Genomic DNA, 21,222 nt, shown 5'->3' with positions numbered 1-21,222 from the left:
ACTAAGGAAATTTGGCATGTCACATTAACTCTTACCAACTTTTACAGATGCACCATAGAAAGCATCCTATCGGGCTGCATCACAGCCTGGTATGGCAACTGCTCGGCCCAGGACCGCAAGAAACTTCAGACAGTCGTGAACACCGTCCAGTCCATCACACGAACCTGCCTCCCATCCATTAACCCCCATCCACACCTCCTGTTGCCTGAAGAAAACGGGCAGCAAAATCAAAGACCCCTCCCACCCGCCTTACTCACTCTTCCAACTTCTTCCATCGGGCTGGAGATACAGAAGTCTGAGAACACACACGAACAGATTCGAAAATAGTTTCTTCCCCACTGTCACGAGACTCCTAAACGACCCTCTTATGGACTGACCTCATTAACACTACACCCTGTATGCTTCATCCAATGCTGGTGTTATGTAGTTACATTGTATACCTTGTGTTGCCCTATTATGCATTTTTAAAACATTTTCTTTTCTTCCATGTACTAAATGATCTGTCTGAGCTGCTCGCAGAAAAATACTTTTCACTGTACCTCGGTATGCGTGACAATAAACCAATCCAATCCAACCCCCATGAGTGCCAATCTGTCTGGCCCCCATTTGTGGAGTTGTGTAGAACAGAACTGAAAGGTGCTAGCCTGAGGCCGAAGCCGAAACCGGGAAATGTAATTGGGCGGAGAATAGCTTCCAATGCCAAAATCGTGGCTGGCACCAATTTGGTACCAAAACATTCTCTGAGGCTGCGCCGGTTAGGAGAATCGCTGGCTGCGCCATTATCTCGCGCGACACCGGTCCAACGCTGTCACGCCATTCTCCCAACTGGCGAGAACGGCCCCGTCGAGTTCTGCGCCGCGCCAGCCGGAGAATCGCCCGAGACACTCAAAACGGCGATTCTCCGGTACCCCCACTATTTACTGGCCAGGATGGGCCGAGCGGCCGCTCTGACCCGACAGGTTCCCGCTGGCGCCGTCCACACCTGGTCGCTGCCGGCGGGAACTGTGCGGGAACACTGGTGGGGGGGCGGTCTGTGGGGGGGGGGGAGAGGAGGGTTCCTTCACCCGGGGGGGGGGGGCTCCGATGGGGTTTGGCCCGCGATCGGGGCCCACCGACCGGTGGGCCCACCTCTCTAAAGGAGGACCTCCTTTCCTCTGTCGCCCCGCAAGATCCATCCGCCATCTTCTTGCGGGGCAGCCTCGGGGAGGACTGCAACCGCGCATGCGCGAGTTGGCGCCGGCCAACCTGCACATGCGCGGGTGACTTCATTTACGCGACGCCGGCCACATCATTTATGCGGCGCCGATTTTTACGCAGCGCCAAGGCCCAGCGCACGTAAAATACGCGACGCCGCTCCTAGCCCCCGGGGGCAGGAGAATAGGGGGCTGGGTACGGGCTCTGATGCCGGAGTGAAACACTCCAGTTTTCACTCCGGTGTCGGGACTTTGTCTCCATTTCAGAGAATCGCGCCCATGATTCTCCATCACCTCGAAAACAGCATCAATGCCTTTCACTCCGCATGTGCAGTAGAGACCATTTGCATATCATTAGCGGACCTGAGCCGGATTTCTCCAAGACCTCCTCGACTCTCCGCCTTCATTGGGGTGAGTTCCTGGTGGCGAGGTTCATTTGTGATTTTGAAAATCATGAAACAGATGCCGTGGTTGTTGCGGGAGAGGGGGGGTACAGAAGGTGTTCAACGTTGCCACAGTTTGCTGACAGTTGTGCCGTTGACCGAGGGGCTTCTGCCAGGGTCGGGGAGAGTGGCAGGGGTTGGCCAGGAAGTAGGCTGTGGGATCAGGGTGGACAGACATGGAACACCGTTGCCTCAGCCGGCAAGGCAGCCATGCGGCTGTGCACGCCGCTGACAGCCCACTGTGAACTTGGGACCACAGATTGTATTGAGTGTGCCCCAGGGCACACCCTTGGTGCCCTCAGCCCCCAGCCGACCCATCAGCGGATGGGCGTGCTGCAGCACAACCAGTGACAGAATATGATGGAATTTATCCTGCAATTTGAGAGGGAGAAGCTGCAATCAGATGCAACGGTATTACAATTAAATAAGGGTAACTACAAAGACATGAGGGAGGAGCTGGCCAGAGTTGATTGCAAAAGGAGCCTAGAAGGGAAGACAGTGCAACAGCAATGGCTGGAGTTTTTGGGAGTTATTCGGGAGGCACAACAGAAATTCATCCCAAGGAAACGTGCTAAGGGACGAGGCATCCATTGCTGACAAGGGAAGTCAAGAACAGCATAAAAGCAAAAGAAAAAGCATACAAAGTGGTGAGGATTAGTGGGAAGCCAGAGGATTGGGAAGCCTTTAAAATTGAGCAGAGGACAACTAAAAAAGCAATAAGAGGGGAGAAGATGAAATATGAGTGCAAGCTAGCCAGTAATATAAAGGAAGACAGGAAGAGTTTCTTTTAGTATATAAAAGGTAAGGGAGAGGCAAAAATACACGTTGGACGACTGAAAAATGTGGCTGGAGAAGTAATAATAGGAAACAAAGAAATGGCAGACGAACTGAATAGTTACTTTACATCAGTCTTCACGGAGGAAGACACCAGTGGGATACCAGAGCTCCAGGAGAACCAGGACACAGAGGTGAGTGCAGTGACCATCACTAAGGAGAAGGCTCTGGGGAAACTGAAAGGTCTGAAGGTGGATAAATCACCTGGACCGGGTGGACTACACCCCAGGGTCCTAAAAGAGATAGCTGAGGAGATTGTGGAGGCATTGATGATTTCAGTAATCACTGGAGGCAGGAAGGGTCCCAGAGGACTGCAAAGTGTCTAATGTAACACCACTGTTTATGAAGGGAGGGAGGCAGAAGACAGGAAATTATAGGCCGGTTAGCCTGACTTCGGTCATTGGTAAGATTTTAGCGTCTGTTATTAAAGATGAGATCGCGGAGTACTTGGAAGTGCATGATAAAATAGGACTGAGCCAGCACGGCTTTGTCAAGGGGAGGTCATGTCTGACAAATCTGTTAGAGTTCTTTGAGGAGGTAACAAGGAAGTTAGACAAAGGAGAACCAGTGGACGTGATTTACTTGGATTTCAAGAAGGACTTTTACAAGGTGCCGCATAGGAGATTGTTCAATAAGTTAAGAGCCCATGGTGTTAAGGGTAAGATCCTGGAATGGATACAGTATTGGCTGACTGGCAGAGGGAGAGAGGGGATAAAGGGATCTTTTTCAGAATGGCAGCTGGTGGCTAGTGGTGTGTCTCAGGGGTCGGTGCTGGGACCACAACTTTTCACAATATACATTAAAGATCTGGAAGAAGGAACTGAAGGCACTGTTGCTAAGTTTGCAGATGATACAAAAATCTGTAGAGGGACAGGTAGTATTGAGGAAGCAGGGGGGCTGCAAAAGGACTTGGACAAGCTAGGAGTGGGGAAAGAAGTGGCAGATGGAATACAAAGTGAAAAAGTGTGAGGTTATGCACTTTGGAAGGAGAAATGGAGGCATTGACTATTTTCTAAATGGGAAAAGGATTAAGAAATCAGAAGCACAAAGGGACTCGGGAGTCCTTGTTCACGATTCTCTTAAGGTTAATGTGCACATTCAGTCGGCAGTTAGGAAGGCAAATGCAATGCTAGCGTTCATGTCAAGAGGGCTAGAATACAAGGCCAGGGATGTACGTCTGAGGCTATATAAGGCTTTGGTCAGACCCCATTTGGAGTATTGTGAGCAGTTTTGGGACCCAGTATCTAAGGAAGGATGTGCCAGCCTTGGAAATGGCCCAGAGGAGCTTCACAAGAATGATCCCTGGAATGAAGAGCTTGTCGTATGAGGAACGGCTGAGGACTCTGGGTCTGTACTCATTGGAGTTTAGAAGGATGAGGGGGGATCTTATTGAAACTTACAAGATACTGCGAGGCCTGGATAGAGTGGACGTGGAGAGGATGTTTCCACTTGTAGGAAAAACTAGAACCAGAGGGCACAGGCTGAGACTGAAGGGACAATCCTTTAAAACAGAGATGAGGAGGAATTTCTTCAGCCAGAGGGTGGTGAATCTGTGGAACTCTTTGCCACAGAAGGTTGTGGAGGCCAAATCACTGAGTGTCTTTAAGGCAGAGATAGATAGGTTCTTGATTAGTAAGGCGATCAGGGGTTATGGGGAGAAGGCAGAATATAGAGGATGAGAAACATATCAGCCATGATTGAATGGCGGAGCAGACTCAATGGGCCGAGTGGTCTAATTCTGCTCCTCTGTCTTATGGTCTTCCAAACTAGTTTAAATTCTGCCCAGTGGCATGAACAAATTTCCCTGCTGGGATATTTTACCCCTCCAACTTAGCTGAAACGCATCCTGATTATGCAGGTCCCATCTGCCCCAGAGATGATCCCAATGATCCAAGTATCTAAACCCCTCCCTCCTGCACCTTCCCTCTAGCCACACGTTTATCATCCCCCTATTTCTATACTCACTCGCCCATGACACAGGAAGTAATGCCAATCTCACAATATTTGGGGTCCTGTTTTTTAACCAGCCAGTTTTCTCATATTCCCTCTTTCCTCTCCTAATTACTTTCTTAAACTCCATCCTGCACTTTCTGTACTCCACTGACTTGCTTTCCTTGTATTTGCCAAAACTTTTGCTGGGCTTGTTACTCCTTCCTATTACTCTAGAGGGAACATGTTGGGCCTGTACCACCCCCATTTCCTTTAGGCCCCCAACTGCTCTTCAGATTTCCCCACAAATAATTCTTCCCAGTCTATCTTGGCCTTATTTTATTAAACTCTGCTGTTGTGCTGGAACATCTGAACCACCAGCTTCATTCCCCAGAATTAGGTCCAGGGGCAGTTAAGAGTGAATCACATTGCTGCGGGTCTGCGGTTACCTATAGGCCAGGTAAGGATGACAGATTTACATTAATGAAATACATTAATGAACCAGATGGATTTTTACAACAATTGACAATGGTTTCATAGTCATCATTAGACTTTTAATTCCAGATTTTTATTGCATTCAAATTTCACCACCTGTAATGCCCGGGATTTGAACCCGTGTCCCCAGAGCATTGCTCTGGATTATCAGTCCAGTGACAACACCACTATGCCACCACCTCCCCTTGACTTATTGACCGACAAGGTTCCCCTGTATACATTTTAAGAAATCCACTCCATCTAAGCTCTTAACACCATGACTATTCCAATTAACGTTGGAAAAATTGAAATCACAGTCAAAAGGGGTGAAATTGACATACCTGGGGGTGTTTGGTGATACACAGAGACTGCTGCTGTGGTTGTGCCTGTTACAGGTCTCCACAATATTTAAAGATGGCTCGGAAACCTCACAGACACAAAGCTCCTCATTCCCCTAAGCCCTGACTTTGAACGCTTCAACCCCAACCCCCATGAAGTATGCCCCCACCCCAACCCTTCATGAGCACTGGGGCGACATCCCCCCTCATCCTTCTAAACTCCAATGAGTACAAACCCAGAATCCTCAACCGTTCCTCATACGACAAGTTCTTCATTCCAGGGATCATTCTTGTGAACCTCCTCTGGACCCTCTCCCCTGGGGTCCCACTCACAAATCGGTATTCCATTTTGTAAGCTGATGAGGGCGCTGGTACCTCAGAGGAGTGCAGCCAGAGTCAAGTTTCTGGCACCGTAAGTGCCAGGTCCGAGCGAGTATAGAGATAGGACAACAGCACAGCTGATAGTGTGGCTCAAGAGTTAATGCAGGAGGGATGTTTTCGATTGTTGGATAACTGGGGCCGTTTCTGGGGAAGGCAGGACATATACAAGAGGGATGGTCTGCTTGCAGGTACATTTGCTCGGTCGGTTGGGAAGAGTTTGAACTAGTTTGGCAGGGGAGGGGACAGAGCGTATTAGTGAAATAGAGACACATCTTGCTATGGTAAAGGAAGCAAGTTAGGGTGAGTTCAGCTATGTTGAATGCCAAGAGAGTAAGACAAGGTTGGATAACATAAAGATAGATGGTTTTTTGAAGAATAAAGGGATTAGGGATTATGGTGTTTGGGTGGGAAAGTGGAGCTGAGTCCACAAAAGATCAGCCATGATCTCATTGAATGGCGGAGCAGGCTCGAGGGGCCAGATGGCCTACTCCTGCTCCTAGTTCTTATGTTCTTATGGATGGTCTTTATGAGTTAAGGGCATGAATTGTGACATTGCTGCCATCACATCTCTTAGGTTAAGGGAAGGGCAGGACTGGTAACTTATCATTCCGGGTATCGGATCTTTAGGCGAGACAGAGGAGGGTGTAAAAAGGGAGGTGACCTATCTGGGCTACCGCATGGGGTGGGAAGGCCTCCACCCAATTGCAGACAGAGAGCGGGCCATCCGGCAAGCCCCCATGCTGAGAGGAGCGATGAACCACCGACCGTTCCTGCGGCACTGCGTCCATGCGATTCTTCCAGCCCCGGCACCAGGGGTCCATGTTCCTCCTTCTTAGTGGCGCACAATCAAAGTGGCTGCCACCCACAGGATGTCATTGAAAGGTTTGAGGGCGACGGTGAGAAGCTCAGGCTCTTGTTATAGTTGTTTACTCCTGACGGCATTGTGGAGATGCTGCTCTCCGCAAATGGAGCCCCATTTACTGGTATGGATTTCAAAACCTTCATGAGGGGAATGGAGTGGGCCAACAGTGCAGACATTGTAGAATAATCAAACAGACCACAGGGTTTTACTTTGCTGCTACCACACCACAGCGCCACCGGCAGGACTTCTTATGAAACATGGAGTTCGGACCCTTCTCAGCCGGGCATTACGCCATATTGGTGGGAAAGGAGCAGCCTTACCCTGTCCGACTGGCCAGACTTGCACCAGGCCACATGGTCCGTGTACGTTTTCAGAGACGGCGCCAACTGGGTTCTGGGCGCCTGGATAATCTCCGCGTTCGGAGCTCCGGACAACCCGGACACCCCAGACACCGGCACTGCCCTGGACACCCCAACACTGCCCCAGACACCCCGGCACTGCCCCAGCGCTGCCCTGGACACCCTGGTGCTGCCCTGGACTCCCCGCCGCTACCATTGCCACTGGCACCATCCCGATGGCGGTTCAACACCGAGATGCTGGATGGCGAGGAATCAGAATCTGAAATGGACATTTGCAATGACAGGCCTCCTGACCGCTGCCCATCAATGGTGGTATCAGCATGGCGATGGACGAGGAAACATCGGTCACCTGACCACTCTATGCCATCTGGTCCTGCCTGTCCTGAGAGGTAGTGACGGGCAAAGAGCTGCAGCAGGAGAGGAGGCTCCTCTTCCACAGCTCATTAGTTGGATACGTTTTCAGATTTTTGGGGGGAGGAATGTTGTTACTGATACAAGAGCCATGGGACAGGCTCCCTGTGAGTCTCCAGCTTCCCGCAGAGCCCTTTCCACAGTCAGAGAGCAAACGGAATATAAACGCCCGACTTGGGTATTCGTCCATCAAACTAACCCTAACCAGAGTAAATAAATCTTTTGTTCCTTACGCTTCCTGTGTGGCTGCTTATTTAAACTTAACAGTTAGCCAAAGATATTAAGGGATACAGAGGCAGGTGTTAGACCATAAGACCATAAGACAGAGGAGCAGAATTAGGCCACTCGGCCCATCGAGCCTGCTCCACCATTCAATCATGGCTGATATTTTTCTCATCCTCATTCTCCTGCCTTCTCCCCATAATCCCTGATCTCCTTATTCATCAAGAAGCTATCTATCTCTGTCTTAAAGACACTCAGTGAATTGGCCTCCACAGCCTTCTGCGGCAAAGAGTTCCACAGATTCACTATCCTCTGGCTGAAAAAATACCTCCTCATCTCTGTTTTAAAGGATCGTCCCTTTAGTCTGAGATGGTGTTCTCTGTCCCAAAACTGCTCACAATACTCCAAATGGGGTCTGACCAGAGCCTTATACAGCTTCAGAAGTACATCCCTGATCTTGTGTTCTAGCCCTCTTGACATGAATGCTAACATTGCATTTGCCTTCTTAACTGCAGACTGAACTTGCATGTTAACCTTCAGGGAATCGTGAACAACGACTCCCAAGTCCCTTTGTGCTTCTGATTTGCTAAACATTTCCCCATTTAGAAAATAGTCTATGCCTATATTCCTCCTTCCAGAGTGCATAACCTCACACTTTTCCACATTGTATTTCATTTGCTACTTCATTGCCCAGGGTTTGTGATGTCTCTGATCGTGTTTTTGGGATCCTTAGGGGGGAGGTGGAGAAGCCCCAAGTCGTGGTCCACATAGGTGCCAACGACATAGGTAGGAAGAGAGATGGGGATTTGAGACAGAAATTCAGGGAGCTAGGGTGGAAGCTGAGAGCTAGAACAAACAGAGTTGTTATCTCTGGGTTGTTACCCGTGCCACGTGCTAGCAAAGTGAGAAATAAGGAGAGAAAGGAGTTGAACATGTGGCTACAGGAATGGTGCAGGAGGGAGGGTTTTGGTTTCCTGGATAATTGGGGCTCATTCTGGGGTAGGTGGGACCTCTACAAACAGGATGGTCTTCACCTGAACCAGAGGGGTACCAATATCCTGGGGGGGAGATTTGCTAGTGCTCTTCGGGGGGGTTTAAACTAATTCAGCAGAGGGATGGGAACCTAAATTGTAGTCCCAGTGTACAGGATGTTGAGAGTAGTGAGGTCAGGGATAGGGTTAAAAGTTCGAAAGAGGGCACCGGCAAGCAAAATGCTGGTTTGAAGTGTGTCTACTTCAACGCCAGGAGCATCCGGAAAAAGGTGGGTGAGCTTGCAGCATGGGTTGGTACCTGGGATCTCGATGTTGTGGCGATTTCGGAGACATGGGTAGAGCAGGGACAGGAATGGTTGTTGCAGGTTCCAGGATTTAGATGTTTCTGTAAGAACAGAGAAGATGGTAAAAGAGGGGGGTGTGTGGCATTGTTAATCAAGGAAAGTATTACGGCGGCAGAAAGGACGTTTGAGGACTCGTCTACTGAGGTAGTATGGGCCGAGGTTAGGAACAGGAGAGGAGAGGTCACCATGTTGGGAGTTGTCTATAGACCTCCGAATAGTTCCAGAGATGTAGAGGAAAGGATAACAAAGATGATTCTCGACAGGAGCGAGAGTAACAGGGTAGTTGTTATGGGGGACTTTAACTTTCCAAATATTGACTGGAAATACTATAGTTCGAGTACTATAGATGGGTCAGTTTTTGTGCAGTGTGTGCAGGAGGGTTTTCTGACACAGTATGTAGATAGGCCAACAAGGGGCGATGCCACATTGGATTTGGTACTGGGTAATGAACCCGGCCAGGTGTTAGATTTAGATGTAGGTGAGCACTTTGGTGATAGTGATCACAATTCGGTTATGTTTACTTTAGCGATGGGCAGGAATAGGTATATACCGCAAGGCAAGAATTATAGCTTGGGGAAAGGCAATTATGATGCTATTCGGCAAGATTTAGGATGTATAGGATGGGGAAGGAAACTGCAGGGGATGGGTACAATCGAAATGTGGAGCTTTTTCAAGGAACAGCTACTGCGTGTCCTTGATAAGTATGTACCTGTCAGGCAGGGAGGAGGTTGTCGAGCAAGGGAACCATGGTTTACTAAGGAAGTTGAAGCACTTGTCAAGAGGAAGAAGAAGGCTTATGTTAGGATGAGACATGAAGGCTCAGTTAGGGCACTTGAGAGTTACAAGTTATCCAGGAAGGACCTAAAGGGAGAGTTAAGAAGAGCGAGGAGAGGACACGAAAAGTCGTTGGCGAATAAGATCAAAGAAAACCCTAAGGCTTTCTATAGGTATGTCAGGAACAAAATAATTACTAGAGTAAGATTAGGGCCAATCAAGGATAGTAGTGGAAAGTTGTGTCTGTAATCAGAGGAGATAGGGGAAGCGTTAAATGGATATTTTTCATCAGTGTTTACACTGGAGAAAGACAATGTTGTCGAGGAGAATACTCAGGTACAGTCGACCAGGCTAGATGTGATTGAGGTTCACAAGGAGGAGGTGTTAGCAATTTTGGAAAGTGTAAAAATAGATAAGTCCCCTGGGCCAGATGGGATTTATCCTAGGATTCTCTGGGAAGCCAGGGAGGAGATTGCAGAGCCTTTGTCCTTGATCTTTATGTCGTCTTTGTCGACAGGAATAGTGCCGGAAGACTGGAGGATAGCAAATGTTGTCCCCTTGTTCAAGAAGAGTAGTAGAGACAACCCTGGTAATTATAGACCTGTGAGCCTTACTTCGGTTGTGGGTAAAATGTTGGAAAAGGTTATAAGAGATAGGGTTTATAATCATCTTGAAAAGAACAAGTTGATTAGCGATACTCAACACGGTTTTGCCTCACAAACCTGATTGAGTTTTTTGAGAAGGTGACCAAACAGGTGGATGAGGGTAAAGCTGTTGATGTGGTGTATATGGATTTCAGTAAGGCATTTGATAAGGTTCCCCACGGTAGGCTATTGCAGAAAATACGGAAGTATGGGATTGAAGGTGATTTAGCGGTTTGGATCAGTAATTGGCTAGCTGAAAGAAGACAGAGGGTGGTGGTTGATGGCAAATGTTCATCCTGGAGTTCAGTTACTAGTGGTGTACCGCAAGGATCTGTTTTGGGGCCACTGCTGTTTGTCATTTTTATAAATGACCTGGAAGAGGGTGTAGAAGGATGGGTTAGTAAATTTGCAGATGACATGAAGGTCGGTGGAGTTGTGGATAGTGCTGAAGGATGTTATAGGTTACAGAGGGACATAGATAAGCTGCAGAGCTGGGCTGAGAGGTGGCAGATGGAGTTTAATCCGGAAAAGTGTGAGGTGGTTCACTTTGGAAGGAGTAACAGGAATGCAGAGTACTGGGCTAATGGCAAGATTCTTGGTAGTGTAGATGAACAGAGAGATCTCGGCATCCAGATACATAAATCCTTAAAAGTTGCCACCCAGGTTAATAGGGCTGTTAAGAAGGCATATGGTGTGCTAGCCTTTATCAGTAGGGGAATTGAGTTTCGGAGCCACGAGGTCATGCTGCAGCTGTACAAAACTCTGGTGCGGCTGCACCTGGAGTACTGCGTGCAGTTCTGGTCACCGCATTATAGGAAGGACGTGGAAGCTTTGGAAAGGGTTCAGAGGAGATTTACTGGGATGTTGCCTGGTATGGAGGGAAGGTCTTACGAGGAAAGACTCAGGGACTTGAGGTTGTTTTCGTTAGAGAGGAGAAGGCTGAGAGGTGACTTAATAGAGACATATAAGATAGTCAAGAGGGTTAGATAGGGTGGACAGTGAGAGTCTTCTTCCTCGGATGGTGATGACCAACACGAGGGGATATAGCTTTAAATTGAGGGGTGGTAGATATAGGACAGATGTCAGAGGCAGTTTCTTTACTCAGAGAGTAGTAGGGGTGTGGAACGCCCTGCCTGCAACAGTAGTAGACTCGCCAAATTTAAGGGCACTTAAGTGGTCACTGGATAGACATATGGATGAAAATGGAATAGTGTAGGTCAGATAGGCTTCAGATGGTTTCACGGGTCGGCGCAACATCGAGGGCCGAAGGGCCCGTACTGCACTGTAATGTTCTATGTTCTCCTAGCTTGTCCAAATCCTTCTGCAGCCCCCTTGCTTCCTCAATACTACCCATCCCTCTACAGATCTTTGTATCATCTGCAAACTTAGCAACAGTGCCTTCAGTTCCTTCCTCCAGATCATTAATGTATCTTGTGAAAAGTTGTGGTCCCAGCACAGACCCCTGAGGCACACATCAGCCGGGATCTCATAAAATGGGGGAACATGCTTAAGGAGCCCAGTAGAAACCTTCTGCTCCTATTAACTGGTGGAATGTTGCACGGAGATATTTGGCCCATGATTCCTAAATCAAACCTTTTGAAACTGAACAAAGGAAAAGTGGTGAATTTATGATAAAAATAATGAAATAAACCAAATTCATAGTGAGAAATGTTAAAAAATCCAATAATAATAGAGAAAGTTACTCTGCAGACACTGAGAGGCGACAGAACCGTTCTCACTGTCACACATCAAGGTGCATTATTTTAATTATAATCTTTACTGTCACAAGTAGGCTTACATTAAGGGCAGCAGGGTAGCATGGTGGTTAGCATAAATGCTTCACAGCTCCAGGGTCCCAGGTTCGATTCCCGGCTGGGTCACTGTCTGTGTGGAGTCTGCACGTCCTCCCCCTGTGTGCGTGGGTTTCCTCCGGGTGCTCCGGTTTCCTCCCACAATCCAAAGACGTGCGGGTTAGGTGGATTGGCCATGCTAAATTGCCCGTAGTGTCCTAATAAAAGTAAGGTTAAGGGGGGGGGGGTTTGTTGGGTTACGGGTATAGGGTGGATACGTGGGTTTGAGTAGGGTGATCATGGCTCGGCACAACATTGAGGGCCGAAGGGCCTGTTCTGTGCTGTACTGTTCTATGTTCTATGTTCTATATTAACACTGTTACTGTGAAAAGCCCCTTAGTCGCCACATTCCGGCGCCTGTGCGGGTACACAGAATTCTCAGCTGGTACGGGAATCGAACCCGCGCTGCTGGCTTTGCTCTGCATTACAAACTAGCCCACTGAGCTAAACCAACATTAACGAAAGAGCCTCAACTAGAACCTGAATTGAAATCTGAGGACAAGAATTATTGACCAATGGAAACGTTTCTTTCTAACCGGTTTTATTAAACCAACAGTGACATTTTGTTGGAGTGTGAGACAGGACAGTCCCGAAATCAGTCTCGATGGGCCGAATGGCCTTTCTGATGATTATCAGGATGTAAGGTTCCAGAATGTTTCATAATTACTGTCATTGTCCAACAAGAAAATGCTTTTGTGGGGGTTTTTTGAGCGGGTTTTGAGCACCAGGAAAGTGTTCTGCTGTCTGGAGAGCCATGTGCAAGTTTTAACCATCGGAAATGGCTTTGGTGTTAACACCAAGGTCTTAAACGAAGGTCTGACTCTTTTTTTTTTTTAAATAATTTTTATTGAGAAATTTTGATTTTATACAACATTGACGCACCTTAGTAAAATACCGAAAATAACAATAATATTAACACTCATATACATTCGCCCCATCCCCATGAACAACCCAGCATTTTAACAACAACGCAAATTAACACACTATAAAGTTACAGAATAAACACTACAATAATGCACCCCCCCCCCCCCCCCCCCCCCCCCCCGGGTTGCTGCTGCTATTGACCCAGTTACCTATCTCTGAGCCAGGAAGTCCAGAAAAGGCTGCCATCGTTTATAGAACCCTTGTATTGATCCTCTCAGGGCAAATTTGACCTTTTCCAATTTTATAAATCCCGCCATGTCACTGATCCAGGTCTCCACACTTGGGGGCCTTGCATCCTTCCATTGTAACAGAATCCTTCGACGGGCTACTAGGGACGCAAAGGCCAAGACACCGGCCTCTTTCGCCTCCTACACTCCCGGCTCTACCGCAACTCCAAAAATCGCGAGTCCCCACCCTGGTTTGACCCTGGATCCAACCACCCTCGACACCGTCCCCGCCACCCCCTTCCAGAATTCTTCCAGTGCTGGGCATGCCCAGAACATATGGGCGTGGTTCGCAGGACTCCCCGAACATCTGGTGCACCTGTCCGCACCCCCGAAGAACCTACTCATCCTAGTCCCGGACATGTGGGCCCGGTGCAGCACCTTAAATTGGATGAGACTAAGCCTCGCACATGAGGAGGAAGAGTTGACTCTCTCCAAGGCATCCGCCCAAGTCCCGTCCTCTATCTGCTCCCCGAGTTCCTCCTCCCATTTAGCCTTCAGCTCCTCCACTGACGACTCCTCCACCTCCTGCATTACCTTATAGATGTCAGACACCTTCCCCTCTCCTACCCACACCCCCGAAAGCACTCTGTCCATCGTCCCCTGCGAGGGCAGCAAAGGGAATCCCTCTACCTGTCGCCTAGCAAACGCCTTTACCTGCAGGTATCTGAACATGTTCCCCTGGGGAAGGCCAAATTTATCTTCCAGTTCCCCCAGGCCCGCAAACCTCCCGCCAATAAACAGGTCCCTCAATTTGCTGATGCCCGTCCTTTGCCACCCCCTGAATCCCCCATCCGTGTTCCCCGGGATGAACCGAAGGTCTGACTCTTTAACACTTAGTCCAGTATCGGCTGAGGTGATTTGTGCCTCCATTTTAGAGTTTGAATCCACAACCCTCCTGATCTAGGCACAATATTGCTGTTCCTCAAACTACAATTCTTCATGTGTCTCTGAGACAAGTTCCTTCATCTCAAATGACAGTGATTAACACCCAAAGAATCTGCTTTTCATTCAACTATGGCGTTTGGCATCCCTGCCTCAGCCCAAGATGCTGCACCTGAGATGTGACATTTTCAGCTCCCACTGGGTCCTTACCTTGCAACAAGCTGTGTTGGGAAGTTGCAACGTTCCTTTTTTGGATTTTCTTGAAGAATACTGTCAGGTTGGAGATCCTGTTGCCCATCAGGACCCCGCCAGGAATGAGAAGGCCTCTCTATCTCTTTCGCTCACTTTCTCTTTCCAACTCTCTTCATAACATCGTCTGATTCTCTCATGTCTGGAACTTGCTGTTGGTGGAGATTCACTTTGGAAAGTCGTGTCCCAGTTCCCTGAGGATCAGTATCCAGAGCCTTTTGTAATCTTCCTCCACCACTAATGTTAGTTAAGGTTTCTCTTGTTATATTCCTTCAAGCCACATAGATTTATTTTATTATATTTATACTTTCGATTCTTCCTGTATTTCCTTTCTCTCACCCCCTGGTATTTTCCTGCTGCTATAGAAACCTGGCAGGTTCATTGTTAAATATCTCTCCGTCACTTGTCAGAGTTGTGTCACTGGCGGGTCAGGAGGTGATGCTCAGGGTCCCGGGACCTCTCCTCAATCCTCAACTGCGTCAGGCTGAGGGACAGGGAATCTACCCGCTTCCCTGGAGAAACATTATCCTCTCTGATCATTCCTAATCTCCCCAAGGATTCCCAGCGCTTTTCCTCGCAATCTTTCTTATCCAGGAAATGTTTCCATTATTTTCAGAAACGCTTTGGGGATATGTCGGGAGAATTCCCGTTAATTCCCAAACCCACACAGTCTCCGGGATTTCATCCTTTCCATGCCTGCATTCTCCCCACATCCCAGCTCCTCCTCCTCGGAACTGGTTCTATAGAAATGCAGCAATCCAGTTTTATTCAATGCAATCAAGTGATTGGAAGAAGTTCACAGCAGGAAACCTTTCTGAGTCTGATTCAAATAAACCAAACGTGGAGAAACTCAAAAGATGAAAGTTCACAAGATCCCGGTGACAACAGAGAGATGACGGAGAGGCGATGACCTCACAGGGACGATTGTTTATTGCAATTTTCCTCTTCGCCCTTTCTGACATTTCAATTGTTGGAACAAAATCGGAAACATAAACAGCCTGGAATCTGTGATCATTCAACTGAACTCCAATTACTGGCAATCCGTCCAGCAGTCTCTTGAATGAATTGTTTTGTCTGTGGTGTGTTTTTGAGAAAGGTAATGAATGGTTACAAACACAGCAGGAGGCCATTGAACCCGCCTCTCTTTGCCAATTCTGCAATATCCACTCCCCAAAACCCAATCCTCCTCCCTTTCACACAACTATCAAACTATTTTTTTCCCTCCTGTTGTTTATCCAGTTATGTTTTCAAAGACACAAATCAGCCCGTCTCCACCACACTCACAGACAGTGCATTCCAGACCCGAATCACTCGCTGTGTGAATCTGTCTCCACCACACGGTCAGACAGTGTATTCCAGATCCGAACCACTCGCTGTGTGAATCTGCCTCCACCACACTCACAGACAGTACATTACAGATCCTAACCACTCGCTGTATGAATCTGTCTCCACCACACTCACAGACAGTACATTCCAGATCCTAACCACTCGCTGTGTGAATCTGTCTCCACCACACTCACAGACAGTACATTCTAGATCCTAACCACTCGCTGTGTGAATCTGTCTCCACCACACTCACAGACAGTACATTCCAGACCCTAACCACTCGCTGTGTGAATCTACCTCCACCACACTCATAGACAGTACATTCCGGATCCTAACCACTCGCTGTGTGACTCTGTCTCCTCCACACTCACAGACATTCTTTTTAAATGTATTTTATTACACACATGTATCAAAACAGGTTACAGCGAGCAAACATCCCGGGAAACATGCTTCCCTACAGTCAACTATACAGTCTGTACAGATTTTTCCCCTTTTTCACCTCCCCTCCCCTGTGATGAACAGCCCCTCAAACACGTTCACAAACATCCCCCACCTTTCCTCAAACCCCCCTGAAGAGCCCCATAACTCAGACTTTATCTTCTCTAATCGCAGGAAGTCGTACAGATCACCCAACCAAGCCGTTACCCCGGTCGGTGGCGCTGCCGACCGCCACTCCAGCAAAATTCGCCGTCGTGCAATCAGAGAGGCGAAGGCCAAGACATTGGCCTTCCTCCTCTCCATGAGCTCCGGCTTCTCTGACATCCCAAATATCAATACCAAAGGGTCCAGGTTCACCTCCTCCTCCACTATCCTGGCTAATACTGCAAACACTCCCACCCAGAATCTTCCCAATTTTTCGCAACCCCAAAACATGTGCACGTGATTCACTGGCCCCCACGTACACCCCTCACACTCATCTGCTACCCCCTGAAACCCTAGCCCTAACCCCCTGAAAGAACCCACTCATTCTCGACCGAGTAATATGCACCCTGTCCACCACCGTAAACCATATCAAGCTCACCCTTGGATAGGAGGAGGTCCCGTTTACCCTACGCAGTGCCTCACTCCATGCTCCCCAATTGATCTCCCCCCCAAACCCCCTTCCCATTTCTCCTTGATCTTCACCACCCGCTCACCTCCCTGCTCCCCCAGCCAATTGTATATATCCCCAACTCCTCCCTCCCCTTCCACATCCGGGAGCAGCAGTCGCTCCAGCAGGGTGTACGCATTCCTGATTCTAACCACTCGTTGTGTGAATCTGCCTCCACCACACTCTCAGACAGTGCATTCCTGGGGCGGGATTCTCCCCCGCTGGGCCAGAGAATCGCCGGGGTGCGGCGTGAATCCTGCCCCCCCGCCCCGACCCAGCTGCTGAATTCTCTGGCACCGGGGTTTTGGTGGGGGCGGGAATCGCGCCGCGCTGGTCGGGGGCCATTGGCAGCGACCCCCCTGGCGAATCTCCGGCCCGCGATAGGCCGAGCGGCCGCCCGTTTTCGGCCGGTCCCGTCAGCGTAAATCAAACCAGGTCCTTACCGGCGGGTCCTGGTTCTACGGGAGGCCTGCAGAGTCCTCAGGGGGGCACGCCGGGATCTGGCCCCGGTGGGTGCCCCCACAGTGGCCTGGCCTGCGATCGGGGCCCACCAATCCATGGGCGGGCCTGTGCCGTGGGGCCACTCTTTCCCTCCGTGCCGGATGCTGTCAACCTCTGCCATGGCCGGCGTGGAGAAGAACCCCCTCTGCACATGCGCTGGGATTATGCCAGCACACGCTGGCGCTCCTGCACATGCGCCAACTCACGCCGGCCGGCAGAGGCCCTTCGGCGCCTTTTGCCGCGGTGCCAAGCCCTTCTGCGCTGGCTGGCACCGGCCTATCCCCTGAAGGTGCAGAGGATTCCGCACCTTCTGGGCAGCCCGACGCTGGAATGGTTCTCGCCACTCCTCGGTGCCGGTAAGGGGAGAATCCCGCCCTGATTCTAACCACTCGCTGTGTGAATCTGTCTCCACCACACTCACAGACAGTACATTCCAGATCCTAACCACTCGCTGTATGAATCTGTCTCCACCACACTCACAGACAGTACATTCCAGATCCTAACCACTCGCTGTGTGAATCTATCTCCACCGCACTCACAGACAGTACATTCCAGACCCTAACCACTCGCTGTGTGAATCTGCCTCCACCACACTCACAGACAGTACATTCCAGATCCTAACCACTCGCTGTGTGAATCTGCCTCCACCACACTCACAGACAGTACATTCCAGATCCTAACCACTCGCTGTGTGAATCTGCCTCCACCACACTCATAGACAGGGCATTCCAGACCCTAACCACTTGCTGTGTAAAATAGTTTGCCCTCATATTGCCATTGCTTCTTTTGCCATTCACTTTAAATCAGTGTGCTCTGCTTGGCACTCCTTCACCCACTGGAACAGTTTCTCTCTACCAGTCCAGACTCTTGGTGATTTGGAACATTTGAATCAAATCTCCTCTCAACATTCTCTTTTTCAAAGCGAACACTCCCAGCTTCTCCAGTCCACTCACTGATCTGAAGTCTCACATCCCTGACACCATTCTCGTGAATCTTTTCTGCAACCTCTGAATTCTGCATGTCCTTCCGAAAATGTGGTGTCCAGAACTGGACATAATGTCCCAAGAGATCAACATAATGCTCGATTCTCTGGCCTCGCTGGTCTCACTCAAACGAAACGGCTGATTAGTGGGAGGTGCCGAAAACAAGAATTGCGTCAGGTGCCAAACATTTTGCGATGCAACTGGCGCACTCCAGCAGATCGGCGAGAAACCAATTATCTCCACTTAAGCTATATTTCCCCACAATTAACTAGAGCCACCCCATATCCAATGGTCTCCCGTCATTACCCCAGTGCTCACACTGGTGCCGATTAGTACTCCTTTTTAAAAACGTGAAGCTGGTGGAAGGGCTTCTGTGGGGAGCTGAGGAGGGGAGTAGTAGTTTGCTCACTGAGCTTGCCGCCCCAGTGCTCAGTGGGGGCTGGGGTGGGGGGGGGTTCAGCTGGAGGGTGGAACCTTGGCTGAGGGGGGCACCCTCCGCAGGGTGGGCTGCCATGGAAAGGTGGGGGGGCACAATGGGGGGGAGGGGCAATGTAGGAGTCATTGCCCAGCATCCCAATCACACCTTGATGCCTGAACACTGCGGGAGGCAACACCACACACGCAGCAGCCAAGATCTGAACAGCCAGGGGATGGGACACAGCTCCGGGGTCATGTCCATGGCCGAAGGGTGGATGGGTGCCACGGGGAGGGGACCAGCGCCCGGTCCAGGTGGCGTTATGTGCAATGTCCAGGGTACAAGGTCTGAGGTCCAGTGAGGGGGGTCCATTGCGGCCGTGAATGGGTGGGCAGTGCATTCTGGGTGAGGGCGTGGGGGGGGGGGGGGGGGGGGAGATCAATGGGGAAATGGATGGTCCCGGGGTGGGAACCCCTGCTGTCTGTCACTCTAACACCCTCTCCTAATGCCTTACATATTGAACGCTATGGCAGTGATTTTGGACCCAGAACTGGCCCTAGTGGTGCTGCTACTAGGGGGCAAAAGAGGGGGAGGTGTGGCGCTGCTAGTCAAGGACAGTATTACGGTGGCGGAAAGGATGCTAGATGGGGACTCTTCTTCCGAGGTAGTATGGGCTGAGGTTAGAAACAGGAAAGGAGAGGTCACCCTGTTGGGAGTTTTCTATAGGCCACCTAATAGTTCTAGGGATGTAGAGGAAAGGATGGCGAAGATGATTCTGGAAAAGAGCGAAAGTAACAGGGTAGTTGTTATGGGAGACTTTAACTTTCCAAATATTGACTGGAAAAGATATAGTTCGAGTACATTAGATGGGTCGTTCTTTGTATAATGTGTGCAGGAGGGTTTCCTGACACAATATGTTGACAGGCCAACAAGAGGCGAGGCCACATTGGATTTGGTTTTGGGTAATGAACCAGGCCAGGTGTTAGATCTGGAGGTAGGTGAGCACTTTGGAAACAGTGACCACAATTCGGTGACCTTTACGTTAGTGATGGAAAGGGATAAGTATACCCTGCAGGGCAAGAGTTATAGCTGGGGGAAGGGCAATTATGATGCCATTAGACATGACTTAGGATGTGTAGGTTGGAGAAGTAGGCTGCAAGGGTTGGGCACGCTGGATATGTGGAGCTTGTTCAAGGAACAGCTATTGCATGTTCTTGATAAGTACGTACCAGTCAGGCAGGGAGGAAGGGGTCGAGCGAGGGAACCATGGTTTACCAAAGAAGTGGAATCTCTTGTTAAGAGGAAGAAGGAGGCCTATGTGAAGATGAGGCGTGAAGTTTCAGTTGGGGCGCTTGATAGTTACAAAGAAGCGAGGAAGGATCTAAAGAGAGAGCTAAGACGAGCAAGGAGGGGACATGAGAAGTCTTTGGCAGGTAGGATCAAGGAAAACCCAAAAGCTTTCTATAGGTATGTCAGGAATAAAAGAATGACTAGGGTAAGAGTAGGGCCAGTCAAGGACAGTGGTGGGAAGTTGTGTGTGGAGGCTGAGGAGATAAGCAAGATACTAAATGAATACTTTTCGTCAGTATTCACTCAGGAAAAAGATAATATTGTGGAGGAGAATGCTGAGACCCAGGCTATTAGAATAGATGGCATTGAGGTGCGTAGGGAAGAAGTGTTGGCAATTCTGGACAAGGTGAAAATAGATAAGTCCCCGGGGCCTGATGGGATTTATCCTAGGATTCTCTGGCAAGCCAGGGAAGAGATTGCTGAGCCTTTGGCTTTGATTTTTATGTCATCATTGGCTACAGGAATAGTGCCAGAGGACTGGAGGGTAGCAAATGTGGTCCCTTTGTTCAAGAAGGGGAGTAGAGATAACCCCGGTAACTATAGGGCGGTGAGCCTCACGTCTGTTGTGGGTAAAGTCTTGGAGAGGATTATAAGAGATACGATTTATAATCATCTAGATAGGAATAATATGATTAGGGATAGTCAGCATGGTTTTGTGAAGGGTATGTCATGCCTCACAAACCTTATCGAGTTCTTTGAGAAGGTGACTGAACAGGTAGACGAGGGTAGAGCAGTTGATGTGGTGTATATGGATTTCAGTAAAGCGTTTGATAAGGTTCCCCACGGTCGGCTATTGCAGAAAATACGGAGGCTGGGGATTGAGGGTGATTTAGAGATGTGGATCAGAAATTGGCTAGTTGAAAGAAGACAGAGGGTGGTGGTTGATGGCAAATGTTCAGAATGGAGTTCAGTTACGAGTGGCGTACCACAAGGATCTGTTCTGGGGCCGTTGCTGTTTGTCATTTTTATAAATGACCTAGAGGAGGGCACAGAAGGTTGGGTGAGTAAATTTGCAGACGACACTAAAGTCGGTGGAGTTATAGACAGTGTGGAAGGATGTTGCAGGTTACAGAGGGACATAGATAAGCTGCAGAGCTGGGCTGAGAGGTGGCAAATGGAGTTTAATGTAGAGAAGTGTGAGGTGATTCACTTTGGAAACAATAACAGGAATGCGGAATATTTGGCTAATGGTAAAATTCTTGGCAGTGTGGATGAGCAGAGGGAT

At 49.2% G+C, this 21,222-nt stretch overlaps 1 protein-coding gene across 1 annotated transcript in view; it reads right to left on the bottom strand.

Moving 5' to 3' along the window:
* The window catches only part of LOC119950916, a 31,132-nt gene extending 15,906 nt beyond the window's left edge, over positions 1–15,226 (bottom strand). Inside the window, exon 1 of the mRNA XM_038773850.1 lies at positions 14,294–15,226. Within this exon, the coding sequence (XP_038629778.1) occupies positions 14,294–14,381 (88 nt within the window). The 5' untranslated portion in view covers positions 14,382–15,226. The remainder of the gene's footprint in view (positions 1–14,293) is intronic.
* Positions 15,227–21,222: the final 5,996 nt, after the last annotated feature.

Source organism: Scyliorhinus canicula, chromosome 16 (assembly GCF_902713615.1).
Source record: "Scyliorhinus canicula chromosome 16, sScyCan1.1, whole genome shotgun sequence".
NCBI lineage: Eukaryota > Metazoa > Chordata > Chondrichthyes > Carcharhiniformes > Scyliorhinidae > Scyliorhinus > Scyliorhinus canicula.
The sequence above is the reverse complement of the archived record's forward strand: the minus strand, read 5'-3'. Positions and strand labels throughout refer to the sequence as shown.